This window comes from Falco peregrinus, chromosome 1 (assembly GCF_023634155.1).
Source record: "Falco peregrinus isolate bFalPer1 chromosome 1, bFalPer1.pri, whole genome shotgun sequence".
NCBI classification, from domain to species: Eukaryota; Metazoa; Chordata; class Aves; order Falconiformes; family Falconidae; genus Falco; species Falco peregrinus.
The window spans coordinates 48,223,153-48,244,439 of NC_073721.1; the positions used below are offsets into that span (position 1 = coordinate 48,223,153).

General features: G+C 53.7%; 1 protein-coding gene across 2 annotated transcripts in view; it reads right to left on the bottom strand.

Moving 5' to 3' along the window:
- OLFM1 (olfactomedin 1) overlaps positions 1-19,642 on the bottom strand; it is a 35,198-nt gene extending 15,556 nt beyond the window's left edge. The window contains exons 1-2 of one of the 2 annotated variants that reach the window (XM_005231233.3): positions 19,083-19,642; positions 5,232-5,381 (exon numbers count right to left, since the gene is read on the bottom strand). In XM_005231233.3, the coding sequence (XP_005231290.1) occupies positions 5,232-5,381; positions 19,083-19,148 (216 nt within the window). In that variant the 5' untranslated portion in view covers positions 19,149-19,642. Of the gene's footprint in view, positions 1-5,231; positions 5,382-7,341; positions 7,835-19,082 lie in introns of those variants that run through there. The other variant, XM_055789845.1, reaches the window with a different exon arrangement.
- Between the last annotated feature and the right edge of the window lie 1,645 nt (positions 19,643-21,287).

Sequence of the window (21,287 nt, forward strand, 5' to 3'; positions counted from 1 at the left end):
ACCAGAGCAAATTGGTTCCACAAGCATTTATTCTGCTGCGCTGTGGAGAGTAATTTACCAATCACACATGCAAACAAGGGCTGTATTCAAGGCTAAAATGCATCACTCGCGACAGCCACTTTGAGAGGCTGGAGCAGCACCCATCATCACGTGAGGAGAGGCTCTTTCTCCTACCACGAGAAATGCTTCTGCCGAGGTGCACATTACCATTTCTCCGTGTACGTAAGCGATGCTGATTGCTTAAGTGCAAACTTTACTCCCAGCTAGTAAAACTTCATTATCCAAACAGCCCTGCTGTTTATACAGCATCTGCCACAACAAATGCAGCTGCAGGTGAGGGCACCCTGAAGCTGGGAAGTACCGCGGGAGCTCCCGCTCCGGTTGGCCCCACTGGTGCCTGCCCACTCGGGTGGTTGTGCTGCGTCGGCATCTTTTCTAGCCGACCGATGCCGCATCCCCGCAGCTCCCCGCGCAGCGCCCATCTGGCCCTGCCGAAGGAATGATGCAAGAAGGTTGGCCAGGCTCATCGTGAGAAAAAGAGCTGAAGGTGTAAGGAGGGGAGGGAAATGATAGCTAGGCTGACCTGATTTTGAAGGCTGGCTGCCATCTGATTTATTAAGATATTCCCTTCGCTCAGTTTTTCAGGCTAGGTGAGGGTAAATGAGGTTCTGACTTAGGCAGGCACCTAAGCACCTATTTAGCATTAAGCAACGAGTGTAATTTAAGGTCTCTGCATCAGGGATGGTTGTGTCTGCACCACGGTTTGTACATTATGGGACTCAGCCCACGACTGGTGCTCCTGCCACTGCCGTGATACCAGGAATACGACTGTCGGCATCGGTAGCAATGACGCTTGTGCTTCAAATGAATCAGGCATCTGAGCACGCTGCTGCGTCAGGGCCCTCACATTAAAGGCATCCTGATTCAAGTCTCTTTATCTGTGGGCGTCTGAGCAAAACCCAAATGTGAGGCAGTACGGTCCCTGCGGAATCTGCTCCGAGACACCTCCCGGAGCCCCGGCTGCCACATCCACTCCCGCCTCTGTCCTCACCAAAGCCGAGTGCAGACAGGCTGGGATGGGGAAAGAACGGTGCAAGTGCAAGATTTCCTCCAGCAAATCACACTGGGCTGCTGCGACTTACCTCAAGTGACAGAGCAAGGGGACGGCAGGACATTCGCACGCAGCCAGGTCTTGGAGACTACTTGCTGAAACCAGCATAGGTCAAATGCCAACTTTGGCGTCTGCATCTCTGAAGCGATCAAAATGCCCATTGCTCATGCACGATGACAAGAAAACTAGTACAGGGAATTATTAAAAATGTATGGACAACCTGTATTTCAAAGGCCAACAGTGAGGAAACATTTTGTACAACCAGTACAACTGCTCCAGGGGTCTAACAAGTCTTCCTCAGCAAACATCAAGCTATTCTCAGTCTCTGAGTCCCAACGCATCACCCAGAGATGAACCAGCACCCATCCTGACTGTCACAAGGACTTGCTGAGAGAGGCATGAGGAGCAGGGAAGAGCAGAACAAAACCCTCGTGGTTTGAAGAGCAAAACTGAGCTGAGTCCAAACCCATGTAGCTCCTGTTCAGCTCCCTGCCCCAGGGAGTGTGAGCTCCCCGTGGACACAACTGGATGCTGATTTTTCTGGGCTGGATGTGGAGGAGTTTGGAGATCTCTCTCTACTCTGAGGCAGGAGAAGGGAAGCCTTAGACAAGCACGACTGGTCTGCAAATATTTTTATTCTGGTAATCCAGTCTATCCTTCTTTGAGTCGAGCTGTATCTACATAGCCGAATTCTTCCAGTGGGTTGGAATAGGAATGACTGCATAGGGATCATACAAAATTATCTCATTTATTCCACTAATGCCTAACCCCAATGAAAGGCCAAGCTGCAAGTAATCAGAACAGAGCATTTCTGTAATGATACACTGGTACCTGACCCTGCAGGGGCTGAGCAAGGCTATGGGGGGGCTCCTGACACTGCCTCTTGGATGGTGGGGAGGGAGAGACAGACCCTGCTAGGAAATGAATCAGAGCATCTCACTCAGGGTTCTGCGCTAAATCACCTCTGGAGGAGTCTGCCTTTCCCCTGACTGCAGAGGAAATCAGCCTCCTCACACATCTCTAAACTGAGAGACCTAAAATTAGCTGCTGTGCTATTTTGGGGATGCGTCTTACAAGTCCAGACTCTTGCCTTGTTGCCCATATTGTTTTCAACCAGGCAAGATTCTGGGCAGACTTGTAGAAAGTCAGTCTCCATCATTCCTGATCTTTGACAGTAACGTGTGCTTCATCAGCTGAAGATCTACTTGTTTTCCTTCATTAGCATATTACGCCCTTGATCCTGCAAAGTACTTTGGCACAGGATTAGATTTCAATGAGACTGTTCATTGCTTAAATTTAAGCTTGTACGTAAGTGCTCTAATGAACAGAGACCCAAGGATACTTTCTCTCAAATTTCCTCAGCTTCATCCATTAACTGCTATCTTCAAGCATCGGATAAAATGCTTTTTGCCTCCGTTGGTGGAGCACGCAGTCTCAACCTGAAACCTCATTTTCCATCAAGCTAATGTGAGAGAGAGACCCGCGATGGCCTTGGGGAAAAGAGTTAATTTTAACATTTGAAATAGAAAATTGATACAAATGGAACTTCCAGTTGTGTTCTTGTCATCTTGTTTGACATCGAGTTGTTTCAGAATGAAACCAGGATAATGGAGAGTCAATACTGGCCTGATGACCCTACTGAGATGTGTATGGTCAAAGCCATGGTTTAGCCCTGCTCAAGCTTCCCTGCAGTTCAGCCTTTTGTGCCAGCTCAGAAAGGGCTGTTCTAAGCCCATCTTCGGGTTTGAACTGGGATGAATTTTTAGTTTTGCGTAGCTGGACAAACCGGTGGAGCAATAGCATGAGGCATCTTGAGGGAGATTTTCATGGTCTACAGGAAGAATGAGCAGAGAGATGGACTCAGCCGATGGACCAGGACACGAAAAGTTCACCTTACAAGGTCTGCAGAAGGCCAAGGGAAGGCTGAGAAGAGGTGTCATTATCCTCCCTAGATACATGTCGGAGTAAATATCAAAGGAACAAAAAGAACTGTTTAATCTGGAAATCAGTGCTGGCAAAGAATAAGAATTGGCAGGGAACCAAAAATGGTTTAACCATCAGAGGAGGAAGTTCTCCCAGATAACAGGGCCAAAAAACCCAAATAAAAATCCGCTTGAAGTTAAAACATAATCTGTTTATGAACAGGATTTAGGTGATGTCTTGGTTTGGATGCAGTCCAAGAACTGGACTCAGCACCTGACACATATAAGGCTGGAAGAACTCCGTGTACTCCAGCCAGGGATGAGCTCAGCCACCTCGATGTCAAAACAGGGGCTGAACAGTTTGTGCGGTGGCGAGCAGACCTGGCTCACCTCACCTCGCTTAACACCTGCTCTGGACACTGACAGGGTGCCCAGGATTCACTCACAGTTGCTCAGCATATGCCTGTGCCCATGAGTTGAGTGTAGACGGGGTCTCGGCACCTTTGAACCTCAAAGCACACTCAGCTGCGGAAGCCTCCGTGTGCAGATTTTCACTGAAGATGCTATAATTGGTTTGTTACACACACACACACACAAATGCAGCTCATTTCTTGCCTGTAAAAGCAACACCTTATGATTTCCATAAGTGACTGCCAGGTCTCCTCCTTTGAAAATCCAAACACAATTACCTTTTTGACACATTACGCTTCTTCATCTGCTAGCAGAGAGAAATCAGGAGATGCGGGTTTTCCCATCGCAAAGCTAGAGTTAAAATGTCAAATGAGGGAAGGAGTTTTCAGGTTTGAAATCCTTCCTGGGAAGCTGGAAGCTCTTCTCTGCGGTTGCATTTTCCTATAGGGATTATCATTTCAGCCTTCATCAAGCTCAGATGTCTGGCACTAAGAGCCTATTCTTTATTTGGGGGTTTTCATATAGGTTAGCGTAGGAGTGAGATGCAGACAGATTAGCAGGCAGGTAACATATCCCCAGAACACATGCCATGAAATACTGCTCCTCCCTCACTTTATCCATTGGCAGGCAGGGAGCTGAAGGGAAAAATCACAGAGCACTTACACCCTCCGCACAGCAACCGACATTATCCCAGGCCTCGTACGCCCAACTCGTCTGTCCATTAGCAGAGGGCACTGGGTCAAATCGTGCTGGTTTAATGCCTATGAGCAGTTCTGGGAACACGATGGCTCTCGGATCTATGTCGGCTGCTAATATAACGCCTGCTGCCTCTTAGACAAATGTGCTGTTGGACCGATTGCCGTTATTGCTTAGAGAAATAAAAGCTTGAGTGGGATTATTTTTAGATGCCTCTGACATATCAACAAAGCATTTTAGGGCTAAATGTTTCCTGCCTCACTTTATTGTCCTTATCACATAGGAAAAACAGTTAAGTGTAGGTTTAATATTGTTATGAGTGACTAATACATCAACTTCCCGAAAGCAGCAGGATAAAAATCATTTCATCACGCTCAAAACACGCCAACAGAGCATTAGTGCATGAGGGATAATTACATATCCAGCACAGGAGTCCACTTGTATTGTAAAGAGGAGCACCATTTCACATGAAACAGCATTTCTTCAGTGAAATCTATTATCTGGAAATTTTTTTGTTATCAGGAATGTTTCCCTAATGAGATTCTTTGATCTCCTTGGACAGCAGACTATTAAAAACTAATCAAGTGGATGTCAACATTAGAAAGAAAACCACTAACTGTCATTTCTGTGCTATTTGACGTCGACAGCTTGTACTGTTTTATTCGACCTTCTTAATATCAGCTTGGCTAGGAATGCATGGGCTTTGGATTTTTAATTCTATCTTCTCTCATCTTTTTGAGGCTCAACCTTTGAAACTGCTTGTGTTAATGTAATGAAAAAAATCAGTAAATTACATCTTTTTTTATTAGTAGTATTTTAAGTGATACGGTCCAATATCATTGCTTTTATCTCAGCAGTTTTAACCTAACCTCAGGCCAGGGTCCTTTTTCCTCTGTGCTTCAGAAACACTTAAGAGATTTATATTCCCAACTGCGGCTTATTATTTCCCACCACACGCATGGGGACAACTACGGCATGCGAGGGCTGGGTCCATCTTCCCTGGAAACCAAGGAGCACCCCAGCTCGCTCGGGTTTTTACCCCCAATGTCATGCCAAACCAACCACCCTTCCCAGAAGCGGTCAACCGTTACCTTTTCTAATAGTTGTCTCAGCTGCTTTGTCCTGGCATCACGCGAGCACATCGTCTGTTGAGGTGCCACCACTGTGCATATACAACGTCCCTCGCTATCTTGGGCAGAGCTGTAGACCTGCCAGCTTTCCTCTGGGTTGGTAGGCAACACCTAATTAACACAGGGAAAGATGGGTTAAGTAAATGGGGGGAGGCCTGGCAGGGGCACGGGAGGTGAAGGGAGCTGAGCGGCAGCAGGATGGATGTGGCAGATACCGGAGCTGTGCTGGAAGCCGAGGGAGGCTCCTCTGAGGGCCCCAGCTGGCAAAATTCACTTGTAATGCAAAAATATGGATTGGGGACAAATAAAAGAAGGGTCTGAAAAGGAGAGCGAGATCCGAAGCAAGAAGGCAACGCAAGTGGGAAAGCATGAACATAGGGAAAGCCACGATGCTGCAAGGGTTGTAGCATGCTGTACGACACAGAGCGTACTGGGGGGGGGGAACCCACTGCCTGGCTGTCGTTATGAGGCACTTGACTTCTCCTTGACACCGTGAGAAGGATGTGCCTGAGCTACCAGTGAGGTTATGGTGTCCTGGCTGAGGGCTGAGCAGTGATCAATGTGCCCCTGCAGAGCTCTCCTGGATCCGGCAGCAGGAAAATCAGCCTTCCTGGGTAAACGGACCTCGAGAGTTACATTTCCCCCCTCCTCTGCCAGACTCTCCTGGGGATGCGGAGGTTCACCAGACAGCCATCCCCTCCCGATGTTCTGTGGGTCCCAGGCAGGGAAAGCCCGGCACCGTTCCTGCGAAGCACGCCAGCAAAGAAGGGATGCGGTCCAGAGGGTACGACTGTCGGAGCTTCCAGGACACAGCGCAGACAGGGAGCCCAGCCACAACCACTACATTCCCAACCCTCCGCATGCCCCCCATGCTCTCCAGACCCCTCTGATCTCAATTTTCCTTTGATCTCGCAGCACTTTGCAAAATAGAGTATTTAATCACAATTCAGGCTCTGAGCGCTTTGAAGGTACCACCAATGTGTTGCCCACCAGGGAAATATTCTTTCTGCTATTTCAATACATTGCAAATCACCTTGCGAATACCCATCTTGACAGACACGCACCGAGAGAGCCAGCTAAGGCAGACAGACAGCCGATTTGATTCTCTAGCTAAAACAATCAGGGGAAACAAAATAATAAATGGGTATCGTCATCCCTGGTAAGATGGGGGAAAAAAAATCCCAGCTTCATTCACAACCAGCTGAACCACTACACGAAATACTTGTCTGGAGAGAGCGGAACTGTAATACCTTTGCTCGTTTGGAAGGCACAAGCATGCAGCCTGGAGGCGAAAGGTGCCCATTTTATCCTGGGAAGGGAAGGCAGCCAGAAGGATTTTTTTTCCTTAGCCATTTCCAAAGTGGCAGGACCAGGCACTGTCCCAGCCCTCCGGCAAAACAGGGACAGGAACCATACGGCGCGACCAAATTACACCGCAAGTTCTCCGCTGCATTTCCCATTGCATTAACGACTATTGATTAAAGGCAGGGAAGCCACCGGGCTTCGCACCTGCCGTCCCAGCCTGCTTCGCCCCGCCACTACCAAGAGGCGAGGAGGGAAACTTTGCAACCCTTTGGCTGACGGCACGGCGGGTGTTGGGGGGCACCCGGGGCGCCCCCAGCCCAGGGCTAGGGATGGCTAAACTCGAGAGCTGGAGGAGGGATGTTCCCTGCATCGCGACCCCAGTCCTGCCAGCACCCACCCGCCCCGCACCACCCCGACACTGCCCTCCGTGCCTGCACAGCCTCGGGGGGCACTTTGCAAGCGATGCCCCCGTATCACCCCGAGGGGCGGCAGCCCTGCCTCTCCCCGGGGAGCTGCTCTCTGCAGCCGGGGGGGTCCCGCCGGGGCTGCCGCCGGGAGTGGGGGCGGCAGCGACGGAGTCAGACCGCCGGGGATGCCCCGTGGGTACGGGGCGGGGACGACACCCGGGCAAGGAGGGATTTAGGCAGCCCGGGGGACACCCAGGCGAGGGGGCACCGGGAGGCAGGGATGCTCCGGGCAGCCCCCCCACCCCGCCCCGCGGCTTCACCGTCCCCTGCCCGTCCCCCCGTCCCCGCCCCGCACTTACTCCCGTGCTGCGATCCAAGGTGCCGCCCGTGGCCGCCGTGAGTTTGGTGGTGTTGAGCCCCACGAGGGAGGGCAGCGTCTGCGACATCCAGTTGGTGATCATGGCCATGGTGCTGAGGACGACTCCAATCTTGAGTAAAGGCACAGACATGTCTGCGGGGGGGGGGCGCCAGGCACCCTTCATTCTGCACCGGCGCCGGGCTCCATGCCGCTGGGGACGGGCTGCGCCAGCCGCCCGGCCGCCGCCGCCGCTCGCCGCCGGCCCATCGTCCGCCGCCGCCCCCGCCGCGGCCCTGCCCGGCGCTGGCGATGGTGCTGCCCGTGCCGGTGTAGCCGGTGTGGCCCGTGCCGGTGTGGCCGGTGCCGGAGCGGCGTTACCTCCCTGCGCCCGCCGCCTCCGGGCGCGCCCCAGCCGGAGCGGAGCGAGGGGCTGCAGGAGGCGGGTCCGGGGCGGGACGGGACCGGGGCGGGGGGGAGGGAGGGGCGAGGGGGGTGCCCAGCCAGCCGGAGCGACTGCGGGTGGGCGGGCGGGGGAGAAGGAGGGGAGAAGGGATTTGGGGTGGGGGGAGCGGAGGGGAGGAGATTTGGGAAGGGGAAAAAATCGGGGGGGGGGGGGGGGGGGGAGAGGTTTAGGAGAGGGGGAGAGGAGGGAAGAAAAGATTTGGGGAGAGAGAAAAGACTTGGGGAGAGGGAAAGATAATTGGGGGGGGCGGCGAGGTATTTGAGAAAGGGGGAGAGAAGGAGGGGGGAAAAGATTTTGGGAGAGGGGATAAAATTTGGGGCAAAGGATATTTGGGGAAGGGGGAGCGGAGGGAAGGAGGGGAGAAAAGATTTGGGGAGAGGGGAAAGACTTGGGGAGAGATTTGGGGAGGGAAAGGGAATTTTTTGGAGGCTGGGGAGGTTTGGGGAAGGGGGAGCGGAGGGAAGGAGAGGAGAAAAGATTGGGGGAGAAGAGATTTGAGGAGAGGCTGAAAGGCTTGGGGAAGGGAGAGAAAGATTTGGGGAGAGTGGAAAAGATTTGGGAAGGGAGGGGAAAAAATTGGGGACAGGGAAAAAGATTTGAGGAGACGGGCAGATCTGGTGGGGTGGGGAAAGGAGTCGGGGGAGGCGGCCAAGCCGCGGTGCTGGGGGGGGCGGTGCGGACCGGGGCCGGGGGCGGCTCCCCCGCTGCGGCGCGGCACTGCGGCGCCCCCTGGCGGCGGCGGCGGGCGCGGCGCGGTGCGGGTCGGGGGGCACACGGCCGCGGGGCAGCGCCGTGCGGGGGGCGCAGCTTCTCCCGGGGACAAAGGGGAGCTGCTGCCAGGCAGGGCAGCCGGGCGCAGCGTTCCCTGCTGGGGGGCACGCAGGGGCTGCACCGCTCCCGCGCAAATCCACGAGGTGTTGGGACCGTGGTGGAGCACCGGGTGGTCCCAGGACCTGTGGGCTTCCCGGGCTGTGGGTGGTCAGAGCATCCCCCACAACCCCGCTGGCCCCCTCGCCACGCTCTGCAACCACAGCCCTCCATCAGCGCCAGGGACCCCCATACGCCTGAGTGCAACCAAAATGCCCTGGCAACTCTGCCTGCCTGCAAGCTGGCAGCCCCCCCATTCCTGCCCCATTCCTGCCCCTGCCCCATTCCTGCCCCAGCCCTGCTCCTGCCTCATTCCCAGCGGGCAGGGCTGCATGGACAGGAGAGATGGGACAGTGTCAGGTGCTGCCTGAATGTCCCACCCCAGAGTTCGAAGAAGACCCTGGGCTTTCTGTGGCTGCTGTGGCTCTGAAGCAAACCCCGCTGAGGAGCCCTGTGGGCTGTTACACTGCAAACGGCATACAGCCCGTCTGTACGGCCTGGCACATAGTCTGCAGCGAGATGGAGCTTGTTCACAGCTCAGGTTTCCTGAAGGCATTTGCAGAACTGTCCTGATGGCTTCAGAACCAAAGTCTCTGACCAACAGAGGTCTGTAGTTCCTTGCCTGTCCCTTCCTCAGTGAACCTTTAAACACCCTGTGCAAAGCAGATTATGAAATGAATCCCCTGGCCCTCTCCAGAGGATATAAGTGACACCCCTCGCTCTGCTGGCACAACACCAGCCTCAGCACGTTGCAGCAGCCACCACAGCCCTGCTCCAGGAGACCCTGTACTGTTTGGTGGCCCCACCACACCCAGCCTGGCCAGTCCATGGGAGTCACCACATTCCCACTGTAGTCTGACCAGTCCAGCCCCAAACCTGCCCCCTCCAGAGTTGCTCTTCCGATGGCATGGCTCCCTGGGGTCGTGGGTCTCACTGCCCCCCGCTCCCCAGAAGCTGGGTGGGCTACAGCTGAGAGGGCGCTGAGGGGTGCCTCAAGGTCTTGACCCACCAGTACTTCCTTGCCATACAGCATCCAGGCTGGTGTTTGGAGCGAGTCCCAACTGGGGAAGCAGGGACCTGTGCCCTGAAATGCAATTGCTGCCAAGCTGGCCTGCCCCACCTTAATGGGACCTTACCCCTAGCTGGGGACCTGGCCCTTGGTGTGGGATCATCCCAGTGCCCCCCAGCACTGCTGCTCTGGGCAAAGGGAGCGGGGACCAGCAACAGCCAAGTGGAGCTGTTTCTGCAGAGAGCGCTGGGGAGTTTCTGCAAAGCACTGAAATGAAAGCACATTTAGCAAGTCCACCAGGTGGAGAAAAAGAGATGAGTTAGAGTAGGAGCGCTGATGCCAGGTTGGATCATGTCCCTCCAACAAGGCGACGGCAGAACCAGGCACTGGCAGCTGGGAGGCAGCGGCTGGTGCATGTTACAGGCTGCAGCAGCTGAAATGCCATTCCCTTCCCTTGCTTGCCAGCACCCTCAGATCGTGTCACCCCTGCTCTTTCCCCCTGCTCAGGACAGATCAGCTCGAATCCGGGTAGATCAGCCAGCTGAAGGTCCATCTCCTGCAAAATCAGTCAGCAAACACTCCTGCCCTCTGAATCAGATGCTCTCCTGCCAAGGGCTCCCAAAGTAGATATACTTTTTCCACCCCATGAAATTGGCTTCACCCAGCCCAGGCACCAAGCTCCTTTCCGTGGCAAAACGGCTGTCAGGTTGTGCCTGAGAAGCTCAGCATCAAGGAGGTGTTTCAGGCTGTGGCTGTAGGAACAGGTTCGTTAGGAAAAAGCCTGGGATGGTTTCCATTTTTTAGAATAAATCAGAGCTCCCCGTTCTGTTCCTGTTCCGCCTGTTCTGCTCTAACAGGTGCTTCTGCTGTGCCCAGCACTGGAGCAGCCGAGACCCCGATTGCTTGTCTGATTTCATATCGTATAAAACACTTGATTGCAACACTTAAATCATCTTCATGTGCATCTTGAAACTGCATTTGTAAGTAAAGTTTCTCTCTTGTATTTGCCTACTTCAAACACATACAAAGGCAATTAGATCTACGGATACTTTATTATTTAAAATGGTATTCAGTGGGGTAAGGAGCTCCTTTGCCTTGCTCTGATTCCACCTGGACTAAAGAAAGACTAATTTCCTACCAGTGCACACAGGTAATTTCATTTGTATGCCCTTCAAATGCCTTGCAATGATTAAAGGTTCTTCAGATGGGGACAGCAAGGCACAGAGAGAGGAGCACCAGCCACAAGTCCCAGCTAAGGAGGGGGCCCATTCCCGGGAATCTTTGCAGGGAGGGTCTGTAGGCAGGGGGAGGCTGGGCTCTGGCCACAGCAGTCAGTGGAGCTGCTCCGCTTCCCCGGAGCAAACCCGTTTGTGCCAGCTGAATGAAGGGCTGTGCGTGTAATAACAGAGGAGAAAAAAATCCAGACTATTTTCTTTCTGTCTCTTGCTTCCAGTGTTTGTGAAATAGCCAAAAGCAGCAGTTTTGGGGGAGTCTTTGCTGGTAAGGTAAAGGGAGTTATGACAGGGATATCAAGGGATCGGCTGCTCTTCCAGACATTTTCAGAAAGTTCAGTGACTTGATACATTAATGACCTGTGCCAGGAGCAGGATGGCCCTGAGCCTGCGGGGTAAAGCCCATGCTGGCAGAGGGCCATGTCCATGTCCCCGTCAGCTGGTCCAAAGCAGAGACCTGACAAAGAAGAGGCTCCCAGAAATGCTGCTGTTCCTCTTTTTTAGGGGCGAAGGGAAGAGGCAGTGGCTGCTGCTGTGCAATGAGATGCTGCTGGTCACCCTGTGCTGTGCTGTCATGGGCATCAAGCAAGAAAATTACTTTTGTCATCTCGGTGTCTGAAGCAGGTGGTGTGCAATCATGGAAACCTCTTCCCTACCCTAATGATCTCTCTGGTTTTAGAAGGCCAGCACAGCAATGAAAGAAAACATAGCAAAAAACCAGTAAGGACGTGAACTTGATGTGGGAGACCTGAAATTGCCTTTACCCATGCTAGAGCATATCAGAAGAAATGCCAGTGAAAGCAAGGAGAAGACTCAGATGACTCTTTTTGACCCGATGGCATTCACTGATGGGCCTTTCCAGCACCAAGCAGGATCTCGCTCTTGAAGAGCAACTTTCCAGCATAACGTCTGCAGAAGTCTCTTCAGTACCAGTTTTGCTGAACTGGCTGAGTTCATCTGTCTCCTGACCACTTTGGGTTTTTTTTTTGCACAAGGCATTGCCTTGAAAAAAACCCCTCATGATGGCATTGAGTTTTTCTTGTCCTGATGTGCTTGCTACAGCCACCCTCCCCACAAGAGCAGAGGCTGCAGAGACCTCTCGATGCCTCTCCCACTGTAAGCAGAGAGTAAACAGCAGGGAAAGATGTCCAGTGAGAGAACAAAAGATCCTCTTTGCATGCATATATTCTGAGCAGAGAAAGAGGAGGAATGCTAGATAAAAGCAAAGAACAGGGTCTTCCGAAATAGCTACTTAGTGGAAAATTCCGCTGCTGGGAAGTGGTAATGCAAAATGTGACTGTCTGCCTAAAAGAGATCTGCAAGGGTCAAGGTTTGCAAATAGGGCCAATTCCTCTGTACGTGTGAGTGAGTGTGTAAGCGTGTGAGTGTGCAGGACATGACGGTCATTGTCTCCCTCTCCTGGCTGGTTCAGAGAAGAGGTGCTGAAGTTTCTGGTGCTCGCAAGTTTTCGTGGGGATGGTGCCCATGGACTCCAGTCAGACGGGACTCGTATTGGCTGCATGGTGAGAGGAAGCGAGCTGCTTTAATATACATACACCCGTATTTTAACAGCCTCAACTCTTGCTGGTGCTCCAAGCTGGCTCAGTAAATGCTGGAGGCATCTCAGCTAACACCCGACATCTACAGTGAGGAGGATGTGTCTGTCCAGCTGAGCTGCCTGCCCAATGGACTGTCCCAGGCACCTTCCCAGGGCTGGCAGCTCCTGTTCTGGGAGCACAGGACTCAGTAATTTGGCAGAGCTCTCAGGCGTGCCCTAGGATGACTCTCTGGTGCCTGGGACAGCCCTTACTCCAGCTCTTTCCAGCTCCTTCTCTCTGCACTGGAGACCCATGAGATGTGCTGTGCCCTCTGGCCAGGGGCTGCAGGAAAAGTCTGCCCTTTCCAGAAGGACCTTACTATGTAACTCCAGGGATCCTCCTTAGATGCTTGGACTAAGTGACTTTTCTCCAGATCTCCCTCCTGTAGTTGATGGAGGGGCTCTGAACCTCTTGGAGGACTCTCTGCCTCCACTGACCCTTTCGCATCCCTCCCGGAGCCCTGGCTGATGCTGGGCTGCCAGAGTCCCTATTGCTGCCCTGCTGCCAGGTGCTGCTGCGCTTGCAAAGGAGCATGGACTGCACGGAGGCAAGCTGCAGGGTGGGAAGGACCACCTCTGTCACGCACAGATGGGACAGCACCCCAGGAACAAGGGTGAGGGGCTGCCCTCCCTGCCACTGCACAGCACATCTGGCAGCCGAAGGCCATGGGGATGCCGAGCAGCTCTGCGTGGGGGTCCCTGCAGCGGGGCTCAAGGCTGAGGGTAAGGAGCTGCCAGTACAGCCCAGCCCTGCCTGCACAGCAGGCTCAGACCAGGGCTTCCAGCCCACCCCAGCACCGCATGGGTGGTCACTGCGCCCCTCAGCTCTCTGCCCAGCACCGCAGACATAGGGAGGGAGAGCCCTGGACTCTGCTTTTAAGAGAAGGACGACATTCCTCATCCCTCTCTCAACTCAGTAGATGTTCCCCCTCTTCCCTCGCATTCCTCGTTACCTGGGCTTGTGGCAGGAGGTATCCGAAATCCCTTTGCACCAGTCTGTGGGCAGCAGGAGGGCTGTGAACAGCGCCAGGCAGGAGAGGCACCCCACCTACCCTGGTACCCACCTACCCTGGCATCCCACCTACCCTGACAGGCAGTGTGGGCAACTTCATCCTCATTAAGGAACATACACTTTGTACCCTCATCACCTTTGGAGCGTGGGACAATCTTCTGTTGCATTTGCCGTGGGGCATCTGTCCCTCAGCAGGTCACAACTGCCACAGCAATACCAGGTTTCCCTGATTTTTTGCTCTAACTTCCAAATGTCCTTGCTTTTTTCCCTGTTCTTTGTCACTATCTGTGCAACCATCACTCACACAAGCCTCAGTCCTGGAGCTGGACCCTATCACCTCAGCACTGTACCAATGCAAAGCAAACACTTCCCCTGCCACCATGGGGAGGGTATGGATGGACAGACAGGGAAAGTGAAGGAGGGAAAGAAAATGGGAATTAAAGACCCCAAAGTGCTTTGCAAAGAGTGACCACGATGCTGCAGGTCACTGCCAGCTCCCGGTGGGACTTTGTGTGAAACTCCCTGTGCCTGGTGCTGCACTTGGCTCCAGGAGTGGCCGCGTTTTGGGATCAGACAGCCCAACATGCTCCGGCAAATTAACCCCCAGCTACAGACACTGGCACTGCTCGTCCGCACGCCAAACGCTTTGCAACCTTTCCTTTCGTTATCCTCACGGAGAGCAGAAACACCCTGTAGCAGAAAGAACACACTTCTTATGTTACACTGGAACAGAATAACCCCCCTTGCAGGTCTTCACTAAATCTGTGTTTAGCTATAGCTGCTCTTGACATTAAACCCATGCTCCAACAGCCAGTGCCAATACATGTCAGAGCCTCTGGGCTAGAGCAGAGCCCATTAAAGTCGGCGCAGGTTTCGCGGGTGCGTCAGTGGGTTCCTGTTACTCGGATGTTTTGGTTAGGGATGATGATTTTTTTTTGGCATTTTTCCCTGGGTCTGTTGCCCACCTCCAGCCAGAAAGTACCTTTGCACTGAACACTTGTTCTGCATGTTGCTTGCTAGAAAACACAGCGGTGCTCCAGGGTCGCTCACTGCTGCGCACTCCTGGACCGAGGGCTGACGCATGCTATTGCCCCATTATCTTTCCAGGAGGTATTTTGCATTTTGGTTGCTTTGAATGCTGCCTTCTGGCATCCCCACGGGATGGGGACTGAGAACCAGGACCTGGGTCCTGAACAAGGAGAAAGCTTCCCAGGGCCAAAACCCAGGACAAAGCCAGTACAGAGGCTGGGACCAGGGCTCCTGTGCTCAGCTCCGGCAGGGCAGTAGCAAGCAATAGCTACAGTCTACAAAGGAAGGAAAATGAGGATTTTTAGGTGTTCTTCCTCTACAACCAGGATTTGCTGATGCTAAGACATCTCAGGCTTTGTGCCTCAGTTTCCCCAAGTGCATCTTCCCCTTTCTGGAGGAATGCTTGACTGACTCAACCCTTCAGGTATCCATCCCCCTGCCCATCCCAATGTCCCAAAGAGCCTGGCTGAGGCACCTGCAGGCAACAAATCCCAGAGGTACACTCCTTGAGTGTCCCTGTCCCTGCCTTGTTCCCTTTTGTTCACAGTTTAATCACAGCAGAGCAAAATCAATACTTATCACTCATAACTCAAGAATTAGCTTCTTCCACTGACAACGCAGTCTACAGCCTTCATCTATCTAATTCACTCGGATAGTAATTAGTTTTGTATTACTTTACGTAGTGATGCTAATACTGATTACAAGGCCTGATAACTTGAGTAATAAATATGACCCAGGGCTGAAAATTACCTTTCTTTTTTATTGGTTAAAGCTGAAGTTAGTGAAATGAGACACAAATTGGTTTATGAGATGAGGCAGCTGCTGCCTGTTACGGGCTGCAGATTCGCAGCTTAATCCTACTAGTTTCCATGTGTCTCCCTGACAGGGGAGGGAAGAGCTCAGGCACCAAACTGGGCACTGGTAAGTCCCCCATGGATGGAAGGGAACCAGAACTGGGCTGGGTGCTGCTGGGTGCTGGGGTAGTGGGGCACAGGCAGTGTGCATCCCTGGTAGCTCTCTCCCTTCCCTGAAAATAGCCCCAAAAGGGACCTGACATGCTTTTAGGAAAATCAATGGTGAAATTGGTTTTGTTTCTTTTTTTCCCCTCCCCTTGTAGAAGCCCTAAATGTTTAACAACTGCCTGCTCCAGGAAGGTATTCCTTCCTCTGTGGTTTCAATGATTACCGGGTAAGTGGATGTCAGAGCACTGAGCTGCCCCACTCTGCAATTGCAAAACTTTGAGGAATGCAAAGAGGTTTTCACTGGTAATACCCCAGCAGCTCGCCAGCAAGCACAAGGCATGACAAAGAGATGGGTTGGACAGACAGACAGACAAGCAGGCAGCATCCTAGACCCTTTCTGCCGATACCCCTGGCTTTACTACAGTGTCCCAAATCCTCTGCCCTTCTGGCAGTTCTACCTTTCTGCACATGACAAGCAGATCCTTAGAGAGCGTAAGTTGGCTCTGAGCCTTCATGGCCACCACGAGAGCTGCCCTGAGTTTCACCGAGCAGATGACAAGGAGAGAAAGCCCCGTGCTTTGCCCAGGAACCCCTCTGCCCAGAGCTGCACGCGCAGCCAGAGCCAGGGTGCTGTACCCCAGGGTGCCCGGAGCAGCAGCTCTGCCCCTCCCCCCCCCCGATCCCACACCCAGCCGCTCAACCCAGCCAAAATAACGTCGTTTCAGGTTTTGATCACTGACCTGTGCAGAGCCAAGGCAAGGCACAAAACAAATCAGGAGACCTTTGGCAGCTAGAAGAAATGCCAAAGCATTGTGCAGGTCTTGCTCTGCGGCCAGGGCTCCTGTCACCCCCCTTGGCCCTCCCTGCCTGGGGCACACAGGAACTGAGGGGCGGGCAGGGGCTTCTGCAAAGGACTGGGATGTGGGGGGCGCCTGGGGGCAGCTCTCACCTTGTCTCACACACAGAAAACTACCATCCACCTGAGACAGGTCTCAAAGCCCCTACGAAATCAGCCCGCAGTGTGTGCATCACCCGTGTGCTCCTGCTGGGCATGGGCATCCTGCCTCCCACACGGGGGGACTTCAGAGGATGCTGCAGTACCAGTACCTTGAAGACAACTGCCTTCCCTCCATGAGAAGAGCTTTCCCAGCACCCAGGTGGAAGGACAGCCACGTGCTCGCCCCCTCCAGCCCCATTTAACAGCCATCCGTCTCCCCATTTCTTCCTTTCTTGTGTGCTGGCGTGCCAGTGCCACTGCAGAGAGGGAGAGCAGGGGATGGCTGTAGCTTCTGCATTATCAGGGAAAGCTGCCTAAATCAGCAGCCTCTCTCCCCTGAACCTCGATCCCTCCGCCCCCAGCATGGGATCTCTGTAGGGGATGGGAGAGCTTCCACACATGTGATGGAGATATGGATCCGGCACTGAATTAAACGTGGAAGACACTGAGATGGGCGGTGCCTGGGCTGAAAGGCGTATTTGGGGATTGCATCTGGCAGCTGTGCTACAGAAATGAGATGCTAAAACTCCGAAAGGGCTCTGCAGTGCCAAGCAAGTCAGCAGGCACGCTGGCGGGAGAGCTCGGTATGGCCAGTGCGCGGGGCCTGGCAGGACTCAGCTACCTGCAGGCAGCAAAGCCCAGGTAGATGCTGCAAACCAGAACCCAGCCCCGGCGAGGCAGCTCAGCAAAGCCAGGGCTTCAGCAGGGGCTTCTAGCCTCCCACCAGTGGACAGGGATGGGCTGGGAGGAAACTCTGCCAAAGTCAGCCCACAGCGCTCAGCCCCGCAGTCCAGAGCAGATTTGATTCCCCATCCCCACCCCGATTTAAAGTTGGTCAAAAAGTTGGAATGCTGCATTTAACAAGAAAAAAAAAAAAAAAAGAAAGCAAGCAAGGGAAAAAGTAGCCAGGCACAGCAGCATCCTTGGCACAAGAGGTGATAACTCTGTGTCCTTGAAAAACCCCACCAGTGCAGAGCGATGGGGGCTGACGAGGCTGAAAGGGGATGGTGGCAGCCCCTGGGGAGGGGGGTACCACACTGGTCCCCAGGCTGTGGGTGCACTCCCCGGGGCTGGGCAGGAGGGGAGGCTGGAAGGGCGGCAGGGCAAGGCAGCCCTGCCACACTGCTTGGCCACCATGCTGCCATGGCCCTGGCTGGCCGGGCCGGGTGCGGAGCCAGGAGCCCCTTTTTGCTGATTCCTGAGCAATGCTGGCTGCTTTGTCCAGCGCGGCGCATGCGCGCTGCCCGAGCATCCTCTCGCACACAATGGGCTTCTCCTGGGCGCTCACTTGCAGCTCTGGTTCCTTCCCACCCTTCCTCATCCACACGGCTCCTGGATTTCTTTGCTTTCCCCCCCCCCCCCCCTCAAATTACCACCTTCTCATCCTTTCTCTGGAGGGCTCTGTGCAGTTAAGGCAGCTCTTGACTTTAGCAGTTTCTTCCTGGGGGCAGCAGAAATACTCTGAGGTGCAAAGCCAAAAGGCTTCAGCTGCTGAAACTTCAGCAATAGGGCAGTGACAGGAGAGAGCATTGTCAGCAGGAGAAAGGAAAAAATAATCTACATAAAGCATCCAGGATGAGAGCCCAGCTGCTAATTGCTCCTACACTAAGAAGCCTCCATTCCCCTCCTATTTATAGCTTCTTTTTCTTTCTTTTTTTGCTCCCAGGCAGCATCACAATTAACCCCACAATCTAGAGCATCCTCTTGCAATTACTTTTCTTCCTTTCCTCAGTGACTGGGAGAAAAAAAAACAACCAAAAGACAACCTTCCTGCCAGTCTCTCACCAATTATCTTAAAGAACTCAAATGGAGTTTTATTTCCACTTGAAAGAGATGGTTTTTGTGTGCCTCCTTTCCTCCCCCCAGCCCCACTACTCACTCAGACCAGGGGCCGGGACAGCAAAGGCAAGCATTAAAATCCAGTAGGGAAAAAAAAAAAAAAAAGGCGGAGGGGGGAGAGGGAGATAAATAAGATGCTCCTCTCTCCCACAAGCCTGTCACAGATGGAACCATCAAGGGACGTTTAAATGTCACCTAAAATCAGCAAAGCTACCCCCACATGAGGAGCTGGTGTGTGTGGGGGGGGGTGACAGGAGGGACCACCACCCTGCACTCACATCTCGTCCCTGCGGGGACCCGGGACAGGCGGCCCCGAAGTTCGCGGAGCCCGAACCCTGCAGTGCCAGCTCAGCCCGGGGTGGGGGTCCCGCTGCCCGCCCCCCCCCCCCCCCCCCCCGCCCTGCCCGGCAACTTTCCCCGGCCCCCCTCCCCCCCCCCCCCAACTCTCGGGGGTGACCACGCCGGGGCAGCCCCTTCTCTCCCCAGCTGTGGGGTCCGCTCTCAAGCCCCCCAACCTCCCCCCACCCCCCACCTCCCCCCAAGCCCGGAGGGTCCCCCTGCACCGCGGGCTGAGCAAAAGGGGGATGCCCAGGGATGGAGGGGGGGGCGCGAAGGTGCAGCTTCCAACCCCAGTTTTCTTTTGTGCTCTCGAGGTTTAATAGAAAATGGCGTTGGGGAGAAAGGGAGAGAAGGGGGGCGGGGGGGGTGGGGGGGGGAAGCAAGAGAGAAACCTACTTGGGTGAGTTCTGTGCCCATCAGGATGAGGAAGCAGAGGGTCAGGAGCTTGCTTGCCGGTTGCATGTCTCGCACCCCGTTCTAGGCACCTTGCATACAGATCACCTCCCGGGCGAGCCTCCCGAGCCGGTCACCGAGCGCCTCGCTGCCTCCTCGGTCCTTTAGTCTTATTATGATTTTAATTTAAAAAATAAATAAATAAATACCACCCAGGAAAAAAAAAAAAAGACAACCAAATGCACTTAAAAAAAAAAATATCAGAATGATTTTCCGGGCGGTTCTCAGCACCCCCAGGAAGCAATGCAAGAAATCTGCTCAGCAGAGCCTTCACTTTGCATATTTATTGGGATCCCAGTGTCTCTCCTCTGCTCCCGGTGCGGGCTCTCTGGTAATCTTTTTTTTTTTTTTTTTTTTTTTTTTAATGGCTCCCCTGCTCGAAAGACATTTGCGAGGAGAAATTCAACGGAGCACGAAACGATTATCTCTGCTATTGCCAAAAGTTTGCCTTGAAAAGGGGGGTTGATGGGGAGAGGACAGGGATTTAAAAAAAAAAAAAAAAAAAAAAAGGAATTGGTAGGGCTGGCTACTAGCAGGGGATGGCTGTGGAACAGGATGTGACATCAACTAAGGCGGGGGAAATTTAACTAAACACGGCTAAAGGGAGAGGGGGAAAAGCAGCCTCGGGAGCGGAGCTGGGGGCGAGCCGGGGGTTAACCCCCTCCCCGCCGCTGGGGAGCCGGCCGAGCTGCCCCCATCCCCGGGGGCGTCTGGGATGGGGGGGTGCGGAGGGATGTCACACCCTCTCCCCCCCCCCCCCCCCCCCCCCCCCGCAAAGTACCACCCCCCACAGATGCCTTCCCAAACCATCCCTCCTGGAGAGCTCTGAGCCACAGCCCCCCCCCCCCCCCAGGCTGAGACCCAAACTAATTCCAGGCAGCAGGAGCATACACGCAGCAAGGTGCCGACCCTCTTGCTTTGCAGGGCATCCTGCCTTGCACCCACTGCCAGCACCCTGCTGGGGTCCTGCAGGTGCAGGGCGCTTGGCTGGGGGGGCTGCAGGCAGTGCCCACCCCCCCGTTTTCCCTGTGCCCTTCCCAAGTTCCGTGGGGACTGTTGACCCCTCACTTCTCTCTCCCTGAATGTTTTCCAAACCGCAGTTTTCCCAGCACCTTATAAATACTGTGTAGTCTCCGAGTAGATGGCAATGCATCCTCCTCCTTTTCCAGTGGTGAGAAATGTAATGCAGAACTTCTTAATGATTATTGAATGATTTAATAGAAATATTTGCTACGGGCTTACAATTACCAGAGGCCCCACAACAGGGTTTTCCCCCCTGATTGCTCATTGCAAAGAGTTTCTTCTTCTGCAGTCGTCTGGAACTGGTTATTACTGGAGCGGGCGATGGGACCTCTGTAGTGATGAGCTGACACAGGGCCTTTTCCAAGTCCAGGGATCACAGAGCACAGCATTCAGCAGAAACCAGGAAATCTGCAGCACGGTGAGGCTCAGTGGGGACAAACAGCTGAGAATAAACTGGGAAAAAAAGGCTTCCCATCAGCAAATGTCTGAGGGAAGGCTGCCCTGGACCTCCTAAGAGCTGGTTTCAGCATCAGCCTGCAGCTCCAGGCAGCCCTTCTCCGGGAGGGGAATCAACATGTTCGTTTAAAGAGAGCTTAGGAAAAGGCAGTCCAGAGAGCAGCTGTGGGAAAGCTTCCATGTCTGACTATCCCACATAGATCTATTGCTAATATACTTCCCTCAGCACCTCCCTTTAAGGTCAATGCTTTATAGCCCATAAAAGCTGAGGACCTTTAAAAAGCATTAAGCTCCCCTTGACTTTATCAAGAGCAGTGCAACGAGGCCAAAAGCATCAGTGGTACAACAGGGTTTGAACACATCCTCCCCTCGTGCCTTAGAAGGTTGTTTCTTCTACCATGGGCATCGGCTTCTCCCTGGCAGGGATTATAGTGGGACAAAAAATATTCCCCAAAACTAGGGAAAGGAGGGAGGACTAGCGAGTTACACGTGGCTGTGTTTCTTTGCTGGGTGCATTGTTTAAAGTACCGTCAAAACCCACCTGAGCAGCTTTCTATTAACCCTGTGACACCAGGCAGCAGGTGGCTGATACAGGCCAAGATGCTCCGTGTGAGGGCACAGGTGCAGCTGGAGCTCACAGGGCTTAAAATAGATTTGAGAAGTGCAGAA